The following is a 16,667-nucleotide window of genomic DNA, read 5'->3' on the forward strand; positions in this document are numbered from 1 at the left end:
AAATCTTTTGCTATGAATCAGACCTGGACAACTGAGGGTCTATACAGACATTTTCAGGTACATGTTGTGCTCTTAGTGCGGACCTGTGTTTCACGGAGTTTGTTTTCCCCGGTCCGTTTTCTGAGACGGACTGTCAACAACAAACATGGCGGCCGAGCGCGTTTAACCTGAAACATCTGAAAAAGTGACGCTTTTATTGCATTTTCTGTGGTAAGTTGCGCAGTTTGTCTTTTTTTATCCTTTGTTACTGATCAAACTACATTTTCTGATATTGTTCGACATATTAATAGAGATTTTGAGGTTTATTTTTAACACACGGACTGAAAAAGTTGAATTAAATGATCGGTGTTTTCAAAAAGTAAAACATATTGTGTAGTATAGTTTTGTTTTTTTAATGTAATGTCATTTCAGTTGTTTCGTGTTTAGTTGCGTTTGTCCGTGTTTTCTGTTGGTCCAGTGTTAAATCAATGTCATTTCCCTCTGGCGAGTTCAGACCCAACAAACTCAATATTTGAAGGACAATAACGAGGCCGAAGCCAAACACAGGGACTTTACAGTTTTATATATGTTGCTTTAAACGTGGTTAGTTTTATATCTGTTGTTTTAAACGTGATTAAAGCTGTGAGACTCGGATCTGCAGGTGTCCGGTTCTTTATGCTCGTCCTGGGTTATTTTCTGTTGTTACTGTAAAAACGGAGCAGTGACAGGAAGCATGAAGGTGCCTTTACAGTCTGCTGTTTGCGTCAGTATTTTTTACTCTTTTTATTCATTTTTAATTTCCTTCACGAGATGAATGGATTCAGAATAAATATGTACCTTATACTTAAATAAACATGTACCTTAAACTTAAATAAACATGTGCCTTAAACTTAAATAAACATGTACCTTAAACTTAAATAAATATGTACCTTATACTTAAATAAACATGTGCCTTAAACTTAAATAAACATGTACCTTAAACGTAAATTAACCAGTACCTTATACCTATATAATATACTATAATCTCTCCTGCATTATTGGCAGATATGGGGCAATATGTCCTCCATCTTTATCACGGTATAAGTACATTTTAGCGGCTTAAAGATGTCTTTTATAATATTTGTACTTGCTTGTTTCTGACTTTTTAAAGTATTAATTGCATTGTTTCTTAGCACTTTTTCTGCATAAATAGTATTTTTTGCGTGAGCTCCCCCTGCAGGTGTAATCTGGTGAGTGCAGGGTCAGATACACAAAGATACGGAATAGTTTGGAGAGCTTTTGTCACTTTTTAGTTGAGTAATCGATCAGCAGCACATCTTTAGTCCAACAAGAATTTATTTAGTCAAATAGACGCTACACTCCTTGTGTCTCCATTCAACACGAACACGGTCAATCATGGTCCTCCAAAGTCTGAACTCTGCTTCAAACCACATTCATGGAGGACTTCTGTAGACCTCTGACCTCTTGGGGGACTTCTTGTTGACCTCTGACCTCTTGGAGGACTTCTTGTTGACCTCTGATCTCTTGGAGGACTTCTTGTTGACCTCCGATCTCTTGGAGGACTGCTGTAGACCTCTGACCTCTTGGAGGACTTCTTGTTGACCTCTGACCTCTTGGAGGACTTCTTGTTGACCTCTGATCTCTCTTGGAGGACGTCTTGTTGACCTCTGATCTCTTGGAGGACTGCTGTAGACCTCTGATCTCTTGGAGAACTGCTGTAGACCTCTGACCTCTTGGAGGACTTCTTGTTGACCTCTGATCTCTTGGAGGACTTCTTGTTGACCTCCGATCTCTTGGAGGACTGCTGTAGACCTCTGACCTCTTGGAGGACTTCTTGTTGACCTCTGACCTCTTGGAGGACTTCTTGTTGACCTCTGATCTCTCTTGGAGGACTTCTTGTTGACCTCTGATCTCTTGGAGGACTTCTTGTTGACCTCCGATCTCTTGGAGGACTGCTGTAGACCTCTGATCTCTTGGAGAACTGCTGTAGACCTCTGACCTCTTTGAGGACTTCTTGTTGACCTTCGATCTCTTGGAGGACTGCTGTAGACCTCTGACCTCTTGGAGGACTTCTTGTTGACCTCTGACTTCTTGGAGGACTTCTTGTTGACCTCTGATCTCTCTTGGAGGACTTCTTGTTGACCTCTGATCTCTTGGAGGACTGCTGTAGACCTCTGATCTCTCGGAGAACTGCTGTAGACCTCTGACCTCTTTGAGGACTGCTTGTTGACCTCTGACCTTCTGGAGGACTGTGTGTAGACCTCTGATCATTGATGACTTGAAACTAATGACTATGACTTGAGTTTTAATTTGCATATGACTGGTTAGACTGGTCATAAAGTGCATTTGGTCATTTCTTTAAAACTTTGTTAAAGTCATTAGATTTAAGATTTTTATTTTTTATTTTTTTTAGAACTGACTGCTACTTTTTCCTTAAACTGCCTCTCGACTGATGATGTACACACTACCAGTCATGTGGTGTTTTTCTTTATGTTTATTACTTTCCTCATTTGAAGCAAGTCAGGTATATGAAATTATGTAATAACGAAAAACGTGAAATACCTAAATGTTTTCTTATATTTTATATTCAAACCCTCAGAGTCTCCTCCTTTGTCCCTTTGTCCCCTTGCTTTGTGGAGCTCAAACCCTTGTCCTTGTTCACTTCACAGCTGAGCCTCAGGGTCAAAAGTGCAAAGCAGTGATCAAAGCAAATATTGGCTATTTTAAAAATGGCCTGGTGGTTTTGACTGGTGTGTGTGCATGTCTGTGTCTGTGCGTGTTCTGTCTGGTGGTGTGTGTTCTGTCTGGTGGTTTATGTGTGTGTTATGTCTGGTGGTTTGTGTGTGTGTTATGTCTGGTGGTTTGTGTGTGTGTTATGTCTGGTGGTGGTGTGTGTGTGTTCTTTCTGGTGGTGTGTGTGTTCTGACTGGTGGTATGTGTGTGTGTTCTGTCTGGTGGTGAATGTTCTACTTGAGGGTGTGTGTTCTGTCTGGTGTGTGTGTGTTCTGTCTGGTGTGTGTGTGTCCTGTCTGGTGCTGTGTGTGTGTTATGTCTGGTGGTGTGTGCTCTCTGGAATGGTGTGATATGTCATTCTCTCCTTGTTGTTGTTGACTGCTCAGGTCCTGAACGCTCCAGTCGTCATGGTGATAAAGGTGTTCTTCCCTCAGTGCTGTAACCGTGCCGACAGCGGCCTGTTGGTGGGGCGATGGTTGGCGGGATATGACTCTGCTGTGGTCCTGGCTGTGATCCACTACCCCTTCATCCCGAGCACGGTCAAACAATACATCCAGCAGGTCAGACTGGGCGCGGGTCAGACTGGGTGGGTCAGACTGAGCGGGTCATTTCAGAAGATTATTTCATCTTACAAGTAGAAAAAACATGTGATCGTAAAAACTCGTTTAGTGTAGAAAAGTGTAAAATGTAAAAGGCACATTTCAAGGAGAGGGTTCAAAATGTATATATTTTAACTCTGTCTCTATAGGCCTTACCGCTGCCTCTCTGTAGGCCTTCTCTCTCTCTGTATGCCTAACCTCTCTCTCTGTAGGCCTTACCTCTCTGTAGGCCTAACCTCTGACTCTCAGTAAACCTAACCTTTGTCTCTCTGTACACCTAACCTTCCTCTCTCTGTAGGCCTAACCTCTGTCTCTCTGTAGGCCCTCTCTTTCTCTCTCTCTCTCTGTAGGCCTAACTCTCTTTCTCTCTAGGTTCAGTCCCGCAGTGGGGTGCAGTTGTCTGTGCTCGGTTCTTGGAGTTTGCCAGCAGAGGGTGACATGGAGAGTTTCCTCAGAGACTTGAGCTCCATTTTCCCCCAGAGACGCTGGCTCCAGATAAGCCGCCAGACGGGCAAGACGGGCTTCAGCTGCAGTGTCCTCAACACAGAGCGGAGTGAGTGACACCATCACACACACAGATGCACACCCACAGACACACACACAGATGCACACACCCAAACGCACAAACACACACACACACACCTGGACACTGAGGGGTTACACAGATATAAGACGCATGGGAATAGAACACAAAGTACAACATTTAATGTGGAACATCACAGTGTCTAAAAAAACAGAGTTTTTATCGCCGTTGGATTGGGATGAGTTTGTATTGATTGTAAGTATTGATTCTATTCCTTAATATCAGGCTTGAGTTTGAAGTTTTAGTCTTGTGTGTTAAACAAATGTAGAGACATAGGGACCGACAGAGCTGATTTATTTTACAGACCGGCCAGCAGGAAAACTTTACAATAACAAAATGTGCAAAGGTGTCTAGTGGGGTCACCGCGGGGTCACTAGTCTGATGTCCTGAGAAGGTTAGTGACCGATGGGTTTATTCATATTTACACTGTTCTTTGTTTGTTTCAGAGAACAGTCTTTTTCAGATTCCAGTAAAGAAAGAACAGAAGAGAGAGGATAGAGAAGAGAGAGAGGAGGAAGAGGAGAGAGAGGATGAGTCTGATCAGAAAGTCATCTTCATCCACTACGAGCAGCGAAAGGTGATGCTCTCCCAACTTCATCGAGATGAGAGCGAAGGAGCCGACCCGAACCCTGAGCCAACGTCTGAACTCACTCAGGTACAAACCACCACAACCAGCTTGTTAACTAGGCCTACAGCCTATTAACAATGTCTCCAGCTCGTTATCAAGGCCTACAGCTCGTTATCAAGGCCTACAGCTCGTTAACAAGGTCTACTGCTCGTTATCAAGGCCTACAGCTCGTTATCAAGGCCTACAGCTCGTTAACAAGGTCTGCAGCTCGTTATCAAGGCCTACTGCTCGTTATCAAGGCCTACAGCTCGTTATCAAGGTCTGCAGCTCGTTATCAAGACCTACTGCTCGTTATCAAGGCCTACTGCTCGTTATCAAGGTCTACAGCTCGTTATAGAGACCTACAGGTTGTCATAAAGACCTACAGCTCATTATAGAGACCTATAGCTCGTGGTGTGTGTTCTGTCTGGTGGTGTGTGTACATTTGTAATACTTTTACTTGAGTAGTTTTTTTTATTTATTAGTTTATTTGAATAGGGACAAAGCACATTAATCGACATTTCTGTAAATGCGCCAGTATTAGCTATACAGCTAGTTTCCAACTGCAGTCCCTATGGCAAGATGTAAAATGCCACCACACATAAAATACAAGATTATAAAAAGTTAGTTTGGTAATTAGTAAAATGTTTTAAAAGTTAGTACAGGTAACTAGGCAATTAGTAAAACACTGTGATACAGACAGACAAAATCTACAGACAACACAGAACAGATGAGGCTGGCAGGCAGCACATGGCAGCACAATTTCACATTTGATGATCACAGGCTTGATTCAGAAGTAACCATTTTTTTACCATGATTTTAAAAGTCCTGAGTGACTCCACGCTTCTGATGTGAGGCGGGACAGTGTTCCAAAACTGGACCGCTCGAACTGAGAAAGCAGATTGGCTAAATGAGCTTTTTCTCAGAGGCACAACTAGATTGTTTGAGGCAGCAGCTCTGGTGTTTCTACCACTCTGTGTAAAAAATTTAGAGAGTGGAGGAGGAGCAAGGCCATGAAGAATTTTGAAGACCAAGTTAGCATCCTGAAATTTTACTAGATTGTCCCAATTTAAAAGTTTATGTTTGCTCAAGACTTTACAATGGTGATGGCGAAAAGGTTTCATATCCAGGACTTTGAGAGCCTGTTTATAGGCTGACTGGATTGGTTTCATTGTTGTCTTGCAGCCCTGAGACCAGGAGGTGACACAGTAGGTCAGGTGAGGCATTATCATTGCATTAAAAAATAAATTTGCAGCTTCTTGGTTTAAATTATGCCTGATATGTCTAAAATTTGCTATATTTAGTTTCACTGTTTGGGTGGCCTTCTTTACATGTTGTTTAAAAGTAAGATTTGAATCTAACACAACACCCAAATATTTATATTGTGTCACGATACTTATTTTCTTACCCGCAACAACAACATCAGGATTTGGGGAAGTTGATGGTCTTTTTGTAAAAAACATGCATTCAGTTTTTTTTACATTGAGATGAAGACATGATCCAGTCAGCCAATTTGAAATATGGGCCATAGATTCAGACAGTTTTTTAGCAGTTTCATCTTTGTTTTTTCCATGTACATAGATCACAGTGTCGTCTGCGTACATTTGTACCTCACATCCAGTGCACACTGTTGGCAAATCATTGATGTAAAGACTGAACAGAATTGGTCCCAGGATAGATCCCTGGGGGACTCCAACTTTCATGTGATACTTTTACTTGAGTATTGGCATCTGTACTTTTACTTATCGGAGTTGAATCATCCTTCTCTTGCTGCAGATGTTCGAGAGCGTGTCCCGGAGCCAGGCCCTGTTCTTCCTGGACAAATACGACGAGGGTCCAGTGAAGTCCACTCACTGGCAGAGCGAGGGCAGAGAGGCCAGTATCGTGGTGGAGCTGTGTAAACAAGGGGCGGTCCCTGTGTGCTCTGTGGTCAGTGCTGTCCTCCACCTGTTGACGAGCCTCTGCAGCCTCAGGTCTCACAAACGCAGTTTTATTTAGAATACACGTTCAGAACGTTTTAGAATACACGTTCACATCGGGCCAGTGGTTTAGACAACATCAGGTCGAAAAGATGTACAATATCTATAATAATATTTAAAAATGTTTCTTTTTTTTTTCTTTGTGAATTGTGACTTTACTCAAATGTGAAACATAAAACACAAACATTTAGAGAAAAAAGTCCAGTTGACCTCATAAAGTTTAGAGTCAAACCTAAGTAAAACTTTACTTAAATCAGTAAGACTGTGCTCAGGGTCCTATCATATATTATCATATTATTATTTTTATAATGTTATATTATTATCATATTAAACTGACTTGTTCTTTATTGTAAAAACTGTTTTCCTCTTCATCTCAGGATGTTCCATGTTTTTCCACTGCCATTTGTTTGGTCCAAACTGTCGACGTGTGTCCAGCTCAGCTTCAGAACAGAGCGATTGAAGAAGCTGTTCTCCACGGCAACCGCCCCTGATCACATGACCTTTATGAGGTGAGGATGGAGCACAGGCACTATTCAGTTAAGGTGGAACAGAGTGTTTTCAGTTTGAGAGAAGAACTCAGTCTAAATGTGCAGGGTTTGTGTATTAAACACATAGACTGTTTGTAAAAATGGACATAGCTAACCTGCTAGCCACCACGCTAAAAACAGGAAGTGATCATGGGCACACTCCATCAACTCCAGCTCTAATTCACTTTCTGTGTAAAAACTGTGTCCCCTCTCTCTGTAACTGCTGCTGTCAGACTCGTCATTTTGGTCTTAAATGTTAAATGTATTAACCTGCTCTACATGATCCTGGGGTTTTTATTTCACTATTGTGTCTGTAAATCAAGATATGAACATTAATAACAGACAAATCAAACGGGTCCTTTCCACGAGGTCGTTCCTGCTAGTGTTAGCAACAGGCTTAATTGACAGCATTACTAAGCGCCCGCTCCCTGCTAAACCAGCAGTGTAGGCAGAAAGGGGCATTACTTTCAAAAGTCTCACTCCTAATTGGCTCTTTGGTTGCTATGATACTCATAGTCAGAATTCCAAATATGGAACCCTGGTCTAAATTGGCCCTTATAACTGCCTCCATGAGCTTCATTTGAAGCTGAAGCTGTGGTGATGTCACGCTCTCTCAGTCACTTCTTTATACAGTCTGTGGGGAATGAAACACACCCCTCTGTTCTCTCCCTCTTTTAAACCCTTTCTCTCTCTTTTCTCTGTTCTGTTTTAACCCTCTCTGTTCTCTCAGTTTTAACCCTCTCGCCCTCTTTTTAATCCTCTCTGTCTTCTCTCCATTCTCTCTGTTTTAACCCTCTCTCTTTTATCTATTTTCTGTCACAGAAAATCAAACACTTTTGTGTCTGTGCTGTTGTTGTGCTGTCTCTCTCTCTCTCTCTCTTTCTCTCTCTGTTTTAACCCTCTCTCTGTTCTCTCGGTTTTAACCCTCTCTGTTCTCTCTGTTTTAACCCTCTCTCTGTTCTCTCAGTTTTAACCCTCTCTCCCTCTTTTTAGTCCTCTCTGTCTTCTCTCCATTCTCTCTGTTTTAACCCTCTCTCTTTTATCTATTTTCTGTGACAGAAAATCAAACACTTTTGTGTCTGTGCTGTCTCTCTCTCTCTCTCTCTCTTTCTCTCTCTGTTTTAACCCTCTCTCTGTTCTCTCGGTTTTAACCCTCTCTGTTCTCTCTGTTTTAACCCGCTCTCTGTTCTCTCGGTTTTAACCCTCTCTCTGTCTTCTCTGTCTTCTCTCCATTCTCTCTGTTTTAACCCTCTCTCTTTTATCTATTTTCTGTGACAGAAAATCAAACACTTTTGTGTCTGTGCTGTTGGACGTGGCTCTGGGGCTGCTTCTCATGTCATGGCTTTACAGAGACGACCACATCTCGTCCATCGCCAATGCCCTGGTCCCTGCAGCCGACGTGAGTCTGTGTCAGTTTTAATGAGGGTTATCATTTTACTTCCTGATTGGACATAGCAGATGTGACGTATGTCATCTGGTCGACTTGAGGGACACAGACCTCGTGGTGATGATAATGTGACAAGACCCACACATTTATGATGAGGCCAGAAAATATGACATCAGCCTCATTTAGTTACATCAGTGTTTAAAATGTCACAAAAAGAGTCTGTTTTAGACTCTCCCTGTCTCTGTGTGGAGTCTGCATGTTCTCCCTGGGTCTGTGTGGAGTCTGCATGTTCTCTCTGTCTGTGTGGACTTTGCATGTTTTCTCTGTGTCTCAGATCCGGAGATGGTCCCACTGCTCCTGAGGTTTACAGGTCAAATGCAGACGACTAATCTATCAACTCTAACATTTATCTTTAAATGAAGTGAATTTTAAAGAAGGTACTACACTTGACCTGCAGGACAGGTGTGTCCAGTCTCAGTTTATGGACAGGCCTCATGTTCAGAACCTCCAGATTCACTCCCTGAACTACAGAGGCTGCACTAGCACTGAGTCCTGACTGGCTGCAGGTACTGGGGTTTAGGGAGTGACCATTCAAATCAGAGAGAGGCATTTTAGGTTTAAAACAACTGGATTTCAGCTGCGTTCTCTCATCAAAAACACACTTTGTTGTTGTTGTTGTTGTGCAGCATGTGGCCAAAGAGCTGAAGGGGCTGCTGCAGTGGCTGATGGGAGCTCCGGCTGGACTCAAAATGAACCGGGCCTTGGACCAGGTCCTGGGACGGTTCTTCCTGTACCACATCCACCTCTGGATCAGTGAGTTACTATAACGCTTTATAATGAGTCATGTGTTTGTGCATGTGACCAAAAAACAGACCAAAACATTTCTTATTTAAGAGAGTACTTTAACCTTATTTTACCTTATACATCATTTAATTCAAAGTCAATTTTTACTTGTGGGAAATGTGTCTGATCTAGAACAGTGAGAGGAGGCTGTTTCAGTGAAGCCTTTCTCCTGACCTGGTCAGTAGGTTGTAGGTTCTTGCCCTGTTTTTTTTTCAAATCGGTCATTTTTCTGCCCTGTTGTTTGTCTGGTAGGGCATATTTCTGCTGTTTTTGTGCCGTAGGTCATATTTCTGCCTTATTTTTTATCTGGTAGGTCATATTTCTGCCCTGTTTTTTATCTGGTAGGTCATATTTCTGCTGGGTTTTTTTTGTCTGGTAGGTCATTTTTATGTCCTGTTTTTTGTCTGGTAGGCTACATTCACCTGATGTCTCCATTTGTGGAGAGCCTGCTGTGGTACGGAGGTCTGTCTGCAGCTCTGGGGCTTAGTATGGCCGTGTCTCTGCTGTCAGACATGATCGCTCTGCTCACCTTCCACATCTACTGCTTCTACGTCTACGGTGCAAGGTACGTCATTGGCTTAAAGGAGAGGCATTGTGTAAAATACACTTTAACCTGATTTTTGTCATGTCTGTGTCGCAGACTCTACTGTATGAAGGTGTATGGGCTCTCGTCACTATGGAGACTGTTCAGAGGAAAGAAGTGGAACGTGCTGCGGCAGAGAGTGGACTCCTGCTCCTACGACCTCGACCAGGTAAAACTCCAGACCCACGAGCAGGTGAACACAAGCAGGTGAAAACAAAAAGGTGAACACAAGCAGGTGAACTGTGAGCTGTTCTCCTCCTGTTGTTGTTTCATGAGCTGTTCTCCTGTTGTTGTTTCATGAGCTGTTCTCCTGTTGTTGTTTCATGAACCTGTTGTTGTTTTCATGAGTTCTCCTCCTGTTTTCTTGCAGCTGTTCATTGGGACGCTGTTGTTCACCATTCTTCTGTTCCTGCTGCCCACCACCGCCCTGTACTACCTCGTCTTCACTCTGGTAAGAACCAAACAGACCCTACACCTGCAGATAGACACATACAAGACTTATTCTCACTATATGGACAGACCTGTGTCGAGAGCCTTGACCTGCAGATTGAAACACATAGAGGTGTGTCTCATTCTCAGTTTATGGACAGGTCTCATGTTCAGAACCTCCAGATTCACTCCCTGAGCTGCAGAGGCTGCACTAGCACTGTCTCCTGATTGGCTGCAGGTGCTGGTGTTTAGTGACCAGTCAGATCAGAGAGAGGCATTTTAGGTTTTAAAACAACTGGATTTAAACATTGAAGCTGGCAACCCAAAGAGGCGCATTCTGTTCTGACTGGATAATTGTACACACATTTAAACGTGTGTGTTTACAAAGACGCATTTAAAAATGTGTCTGTTTACAGGACACACTTTAGTATAGTTTAGTATAGCACCTTTTAATGAGCTGAGCTGACAGTGTCCTGAGGTAGGTGAACACAGAGGGAATTGGACCGTCTTCCTCCTCTGCATCTCTTCCTCCTGTGCGTCTGCCTCGTCTGCATCTCTCCTCCCTCATTCTCCCCTTTAGTCCCCTCACTCTTCCCTTTAGTCCTCCAGACCCCGCTCCTTCTCCCCCTTACTTTCCCCTTTAGCCCTCCAGACTCCACCCCCTTCACCCTTGCCTTTAGTCCTCCAGACTCCGCCCCCCTCACTCTCCCCTTTAGCCCTCCAAACCCAACCCCTCCTCCCGCTCCCCTTTAGTCCTCCTGACTCCACACTGATTAGTGGTTCTGTTTGAACTGTGTTTGTTTAAAGTGTGTATTTCCTGTGTGCAGCTCCGCCTGGTGGTCGTGGTGGTGCAGGGCGTCCTCCATCTCACTGTGGACTTTATAAACTCGTTCCCTCTGTTCTCTGTGGGGCTGCGTGTGTGTCGGCCATACACACTCGCAGGTACCAACTACACATCAGCTTATGTTATGTGATGTAATGTTTCTGAGCTTTAGGATGAGTATAATTGAGTTTATTACATCACAAACTCACTAGAGCCTTTCTCTGCGGGGCTAAGGTTTAGTCCTGACCCAGACCAGCTCAAGATCTGGAAATGGGTCCACTGATCCTGACAGGTTTAACCTAGAGACACTGAAAGAAGGGTCAAATGCAGGTTTAACCCAGAGACACAGAGAGATGGGTCAAATGCAGGTTTAACTCAGAGACGATGAGGGGTGGGTCAAATGCAGAGGTGTCTTAAAGGGGTCTGAGTTCATCTTAAAGTGATACATAAAGATCATCATATGTTTTTTTTGTTTTCCAGACGGAGTGAAGTTCAGGGTTCTGTGTGACGAGCCTGGGACGTGTCTCCACCTGCTCATGGAGGTCAGAGTTCAGAGACAAACATTTTATTAACTGTAAACTCATTACAAAAGTAGAGTAGTAAAGTTAGTTTTACAAAAGTAGATTTATTATTTCTTATCAGTCGTCCAGGTCTGATCCATAGCAAAAGACGAAGTTTAAATCTGTCAACTTGACAAAATGTTGTAGGAGTTAAGACGTTTTACTGCACATACAAGCCGTTTCTTCAATTCTGATCAGATAGCTGGTGGACACTGCCTTATATCTATCTGAAAGGAGGGGCTAACTACTCTGAAACTGTAAACGGCTATTATCTCCAGTTTCCGCTGAAACTACCCCATTCAACCTTTAACGATCCTGCTATTGTTTTCTTAATTTGGGTCTTTGGGTTTGAATTCCTGGCTTTTTCAAACCTACAAACACTTTAAGACAAATACTGGTCCACCCTAAGGACAAAACCCCGAGTCACAATCAAAGTAATGTGGTCTACTCCATTCAGTGTAGTGAAGAGTGCAGTGAGCGTTACACTGGAGAAACTAAGCAGCCACTTCATAAGAGAATGTACCAACACCACCAAGAGATCTCCTCAGGACTCCAGTCTGCTGTCCATCTTAATGAAAGTCACTAACCACTCATTTGAGGAGAGTGAGGTTCAGATCTTAGCCAGAGAAAAGAAATGGTTTGAGAGGGGAGTTAAAGAAGATTTTTGTTAGAAAAGACAATCCTTCCTTAAACAGGAGTGGGGGCCTTAGACATCATCTATCCCCCACCTGTAACTCCATCCTCAGATGGAGTTATAGGTTGAATAGGGTAGTTTCAGCTGAAACTGGAGACAATAGCTGTTTACAGTTTCAGTGTAGTTAGCCCTTCCCTTCAGATAGATATAAGGCAGTGTCCACCAGAAGCAGTTTGGATGAGCAGCGAAAGGTCTTCACTCATACAACAATTTGTCCAGTTGACAGATTTAAACTTTGTCTTTTGCTATAAAAGTAGATTTACACTTTATTTTTAATGCGGATTCACTTCTGAGGGTAGATTAGGATCATACACAGTCTGATGCATTTCACAACATGTCTGTAGAGGCTTAAACGACAGGGTTACACAGGGAGGGAAATGGGCTCACTGGCCTCTCTTATTATGGTGAAGTTATACATGGAACAATTTGAACAGGAGGCATTAGCCTCATTTCCAGGCCCTCCACCCACACATTGGTATCGATACGTGGATGACAACTGGACTAAAATCAAAATTCTAAATCTGGAAGCTTTTACTGCACATATTAATGCTGTGGACCCAAACATCAAGTTCACAAGGGAAGAGGACAAGGAAAACAAACTAGCCTTCTTGGATTATGCAGTAACTATAGGGGAGGACCGGTGTCTCCAGGTAGAAGTCTTCATGAAACCTACACAGACGGACCAATACCTGCTGATTGATTCACACCATCCACTGCAGCACAAACTCACAGTTATCTGTACTCTGCAACACAGAGCTCAAGTGGTGCCCACAAACACTGAGGGAAAAGTGAAGGAGGAACATCACGTGGTGAAAGCCTTCTCTGCTTGTGGATATCCAAAATGGGCCTTCAGTTGATTTAAAAGAGCTAAGAAACAGGACAACGGAAGGAACCTAGAAGGAAAGATGTAACTATTTCTTACAGTAGTTGTGTCTGAAAAACTTCAGAGAATTTTCAGACAGTTTGAGATTCCAGTCTATTTCAAACCTACAAACACTTTAAGACAGAAACTGGTTCACACAAAGGACAAAACCCTAAGCCATAAACAAAGTAATGTAGTCTACTCCATTCAGTGTAGTGAAGAGTGCTGTGAGCGTTACACTGGAGAAACTAAACAGCCACTTCATAAGAGGATGTACCAACACCATGGAGAGAGCTCCTCAGGACCCCAGTCTGCCGTACATCTCCATCTTAAAGACACTAACCACTCCTTTGAAGATAGTGAGGTACAGATCTTAGCCAGAGAAAAGAAATGATAGGGGAATTAAAGAAGCTATTTTTGTAAGGAAAGACAATCCTTCCTTGAACAGGGGGCCCAGACATCACCTATCCCTCATCTATAACCCCATCCTCAGACCCAAAACAAAAAAAGAGAACAAAGTATGCCAAGTAGGTCTCAGGCACAGTGCACACTGAGTGTAGCCCAACAGACCTAGCCTACAAACAGAAACTGTAAACAGAAGCTGTTTTCAGTTTCAGTGTAGTTAGCTCCTCCCTTCAGACTGATTTAAGGCAGTGTCCAGCAGCAATCTGACCAGTACTGAAGAAGCGTCTTGGATGAGCAGCCAAACATCTTCATCCTAAAACTTCATGTCCAGTGGTAGATTTAACTTTGTTTTTAGCTGACCCTTTGTGTTTTATTGTTTTTTTCAGATTAACCCTTTAAAGTTGAGCTCGGTGGTTCGGACGTATCGCTCCCCAAACGACAGCCGCCGCAAAGACTCATGGGCCGCGCTCATCAACAAACTGTTTATAGGAGAACTAGTGTATCCATGGAAACACAAGGCTGAAAAGACAGACTGACCCCAAACGTACTAAGAAGAGAGAGGAGAGGGAGAGAGAGGAAGAGAGAGCAGAGAGAGAGTGGCGGAGAACTGGTGTATCCGTGAAAACACAGGCCAAAAAAACATACTGACCCCGAATGCACCTCTAGGAGAAGAGGGATAGAAGAGAGAGAGGAGAGAGCAGGAGAGAGAGAAAGGAGGAGAGAGGGGAGAGAGAGGCAGGCGGAGAACTGGTGTATCCATGGAAACACAAGGTCGAAATAAACAGACTGACCCCGAATGCACCTCTAGGAGAGAGGAGAGAGGGAGGCGGAGAAGAAAGGAGGAGAACTGGTGTATCCAGGGAAACACAAGGCTGAAAAGACAGACTGACCCCAAATGTACTAGGAGGAGAGAGGAGGAGAGGAGAGAGAGGGGAGAGAAGGAGAACTGGTGTATCCATGGAAACACAAGGCCGAAAAAACAGACTGAAAAAAAGGAGGAGAAAAGAGGAGAAAGTATCTTCGTTGGACACCTGGATGAAGCGTTTTACTTCAGACCTTGACCCTGACACAAACCACAGTTTGTTTTATTTTCACTATGACATGTAGTTTTGTTAAAGATGCACTGTGTAACTTTTCAGGTAACGTTTCACCTGCTTGTCTTCATGGAGATGACATTACTTGGGACCTGGAATGTTCCACAGTATAACATTAAACGTATCTATCTCTAATGTATCTATCTCCACGTATCCCCCCCACCCCCCAGTTGAATAAATGCGAGATAAACCAGCTTAATGCCATACCGTGGGACCTTCCAGACAAAGTAATAACATTTCCATGGAGACGAGCAGGTAACCTACTTTACCTGAAAAGTTACACAGTGCAGCTTTTAAGGGCCTAAAGGCATTTACAATTTTCACTAAAACTACTTAATGTTCTTTTTCTTCTGAGAAAAAAATTATTAGAGTAAAATATTAAAATTAAATATTAAATTAAATATTAAAATAGCTATTACAATAAAAATATTTAAAAATGTCCAGATGTATTTTAGCTTTAGTTTAAAATCTTAGCCCCAAATGAAAATCTCTTGAATATTATGTCATTTAAAAATCTGAAATAACCTGTTCAGACCTGTTCAGACCTGTTCAGGCCTGTTCAGGCCTGTTCAAACCAGTTTAAACCGGTTCAGACCTGTTCAAACTTGTTCAAGTTGTCAAAGTAATAGTTTATTACATAAACTCAAACTTTATAGAAACTTAAAAACAGAAGCTTCAAAAACACAAAAAACTGACAAACATAAAGGAACTGCTCAGTTTGTTCAGTGCTGACTTGAAACGACTTAAACAGCTGCACTTACAAACATTGATATTGTTATGATTTTATACTTGAATCTGACCTTTGACCTTATGACCACACTCTGTATTAAAGAATGACCTCATGTTTTATGTCATATTGTGCCTGTTGTAGCTTTAACTTCTTCTCATTCCTAATATTTTTTTATAAGAAAACTAAAGTCTGCAGCTCCTGTTTTTATCCCACATCAGTTTTAGGCAGATTTAAAATCAACAAAATCATAAAACCTTGTATCATTTTTATAGTTTACTCTGCAGCCAACAGCTCTCCCCACTTCCAAGTCCGCTCTTGTTCTGGAAGGAAATTTTTCATCCATTTTTCCCATAGATGGAGAAAAATGATAATTTTAAGAGTTCAAAGGCATCGCTGAGGCTAACCGGCTTTGTGCTTATGGGCTACGTGCTTACAAGCTATGTGCTAATTAATATCCATAACATGGCAGTGTCCTAAAAGCACACTTAAAACACAAGATTCAGTAAAACTTATAAAGTTTCAGAAACACATAAAAAAAAAATAAAAAAAAATAAAATATATATATACATATATATATATATATATATATATATATATATATATATATACACACACACACCCCTACACACACACACACACACATAATATAGATGTGGAACTGAAAAGGGACAGATTTTCAGGCTGTTTTCTGAATGTGAATCATTTACTTTGTCTGAACCGTAGACTCTGTGTATTATTTTATTTTATATATATATATATATATATATATATATATATATATATATATATATATATATATATATATATATAATCAAGTACATGGTCTTAACCTGTGATTTTTCTTCTTTGATGAGTGAATTTAGATTTTTGTTTGATTTTCTCTTTTTATATTTTTAATCAGTCCATGTGAACTATAATGTAATTTAATAAATAATTATTAATACATTTTAACGTTGGATTTACAAGATATATATGTATTTGTTTCTTTGCAGCACAATTAAAGCACCATGTCTGTTTTAATAATAATAACTGCAGTGACATCACTCCAGGGGTGTTCTGCATGTATGTCTATGGAGGAATGTTCAGCAGTTACCATGGAGACAATGCTCACATTAGCAAACAGTTTTAAGACTTTTTGAAAACAAAACAGTGTATTTAAAGAGCACATGTTCAGGACCCTGTGGTCAGTCATGTTTTATTTTACACAAACGGTGACTCACCGAAAAACTGTTGGCTAATGCTAATGCTAA

General features: G+C 41.8%; 1 protein-coding gene across 1 annotated transcript; it reads left to right on the forward strand.

Moving 5' to 3' along the window:
- Positions 1-122: 122 nt before the first annotated feature.
- Positions 123-14,903, forward strand: pigq (phosphatidylinositol glycan anchor biosynthesis, class Q). The gene is made up of 14 exons (XM_033971031.2): positions 123-210; positions 3,099-3,272; positions 3,684-3,864; positions 4,341-4,549; positions 6,278-6,474; positions 6,858-6,989; positions 8,286-8,406; positions 9,081-9,207; positions 9,649-9,802; positions 9,878-9,989; positions 10,191-10,271; positions 11,077-11,191; positions 11,553-11,614; positions 13,980-14,903. The coding sequence occupies exons 2-14, from the start codon at positions 3,120-3,122 to the stop codon at positions 14,127-14,129; spliced, it is 1,794 nt and encodes a 597-aa protein (XP_033826922.1). The 5' UTR covers positions 123-210; positions 3,099-3,119; the 3' UTR covers positions 14,130-14,903.
- Positions 14,904-16,667: the final 1,764 nt, after the last annotated feature.

This window comes from Periophthalmus magnuspinnatus, chromosome 8, assembly GCF_009829125.3.
Source record: "Periophthalmus magnuspinnatus isolate fPerMag1 chromosome 8, fPerMag1.2.pri, whole genome shotgun sequence".
Lineage (NCBI taxonomy): Eukaryota > Metazoa > Chordata > Actinopteri > Gobiiformes > Gobiidae > Periophthalmus > Periophthalmus magnuspinnatus.

Bases quoted from the DNA above. Each gene is read 5' to 3' on its own strand.
- pigq (XM_033971031.2), top strand. From the start codon at position 3,120: ATGGTGATAAAGGTGTTCTTCCCTCAGTGCTGTAACCGTGCCGACAGC. The intron at 3,273-3,683 runs GTCAGACTGGGC...CTTTCTCTCTAG, and splicing joins TCAAACAATACATCCAGCAG to GTTCAGTCCCGCAGTGGGGT. The intron at 3,865-4,340 runs GTGAGTGACACC...TGTTTGTTTCAG, and splicing joins TGTCCTCAACACAGAGCGGA to AGAACAGTCTTTTTCAGATT.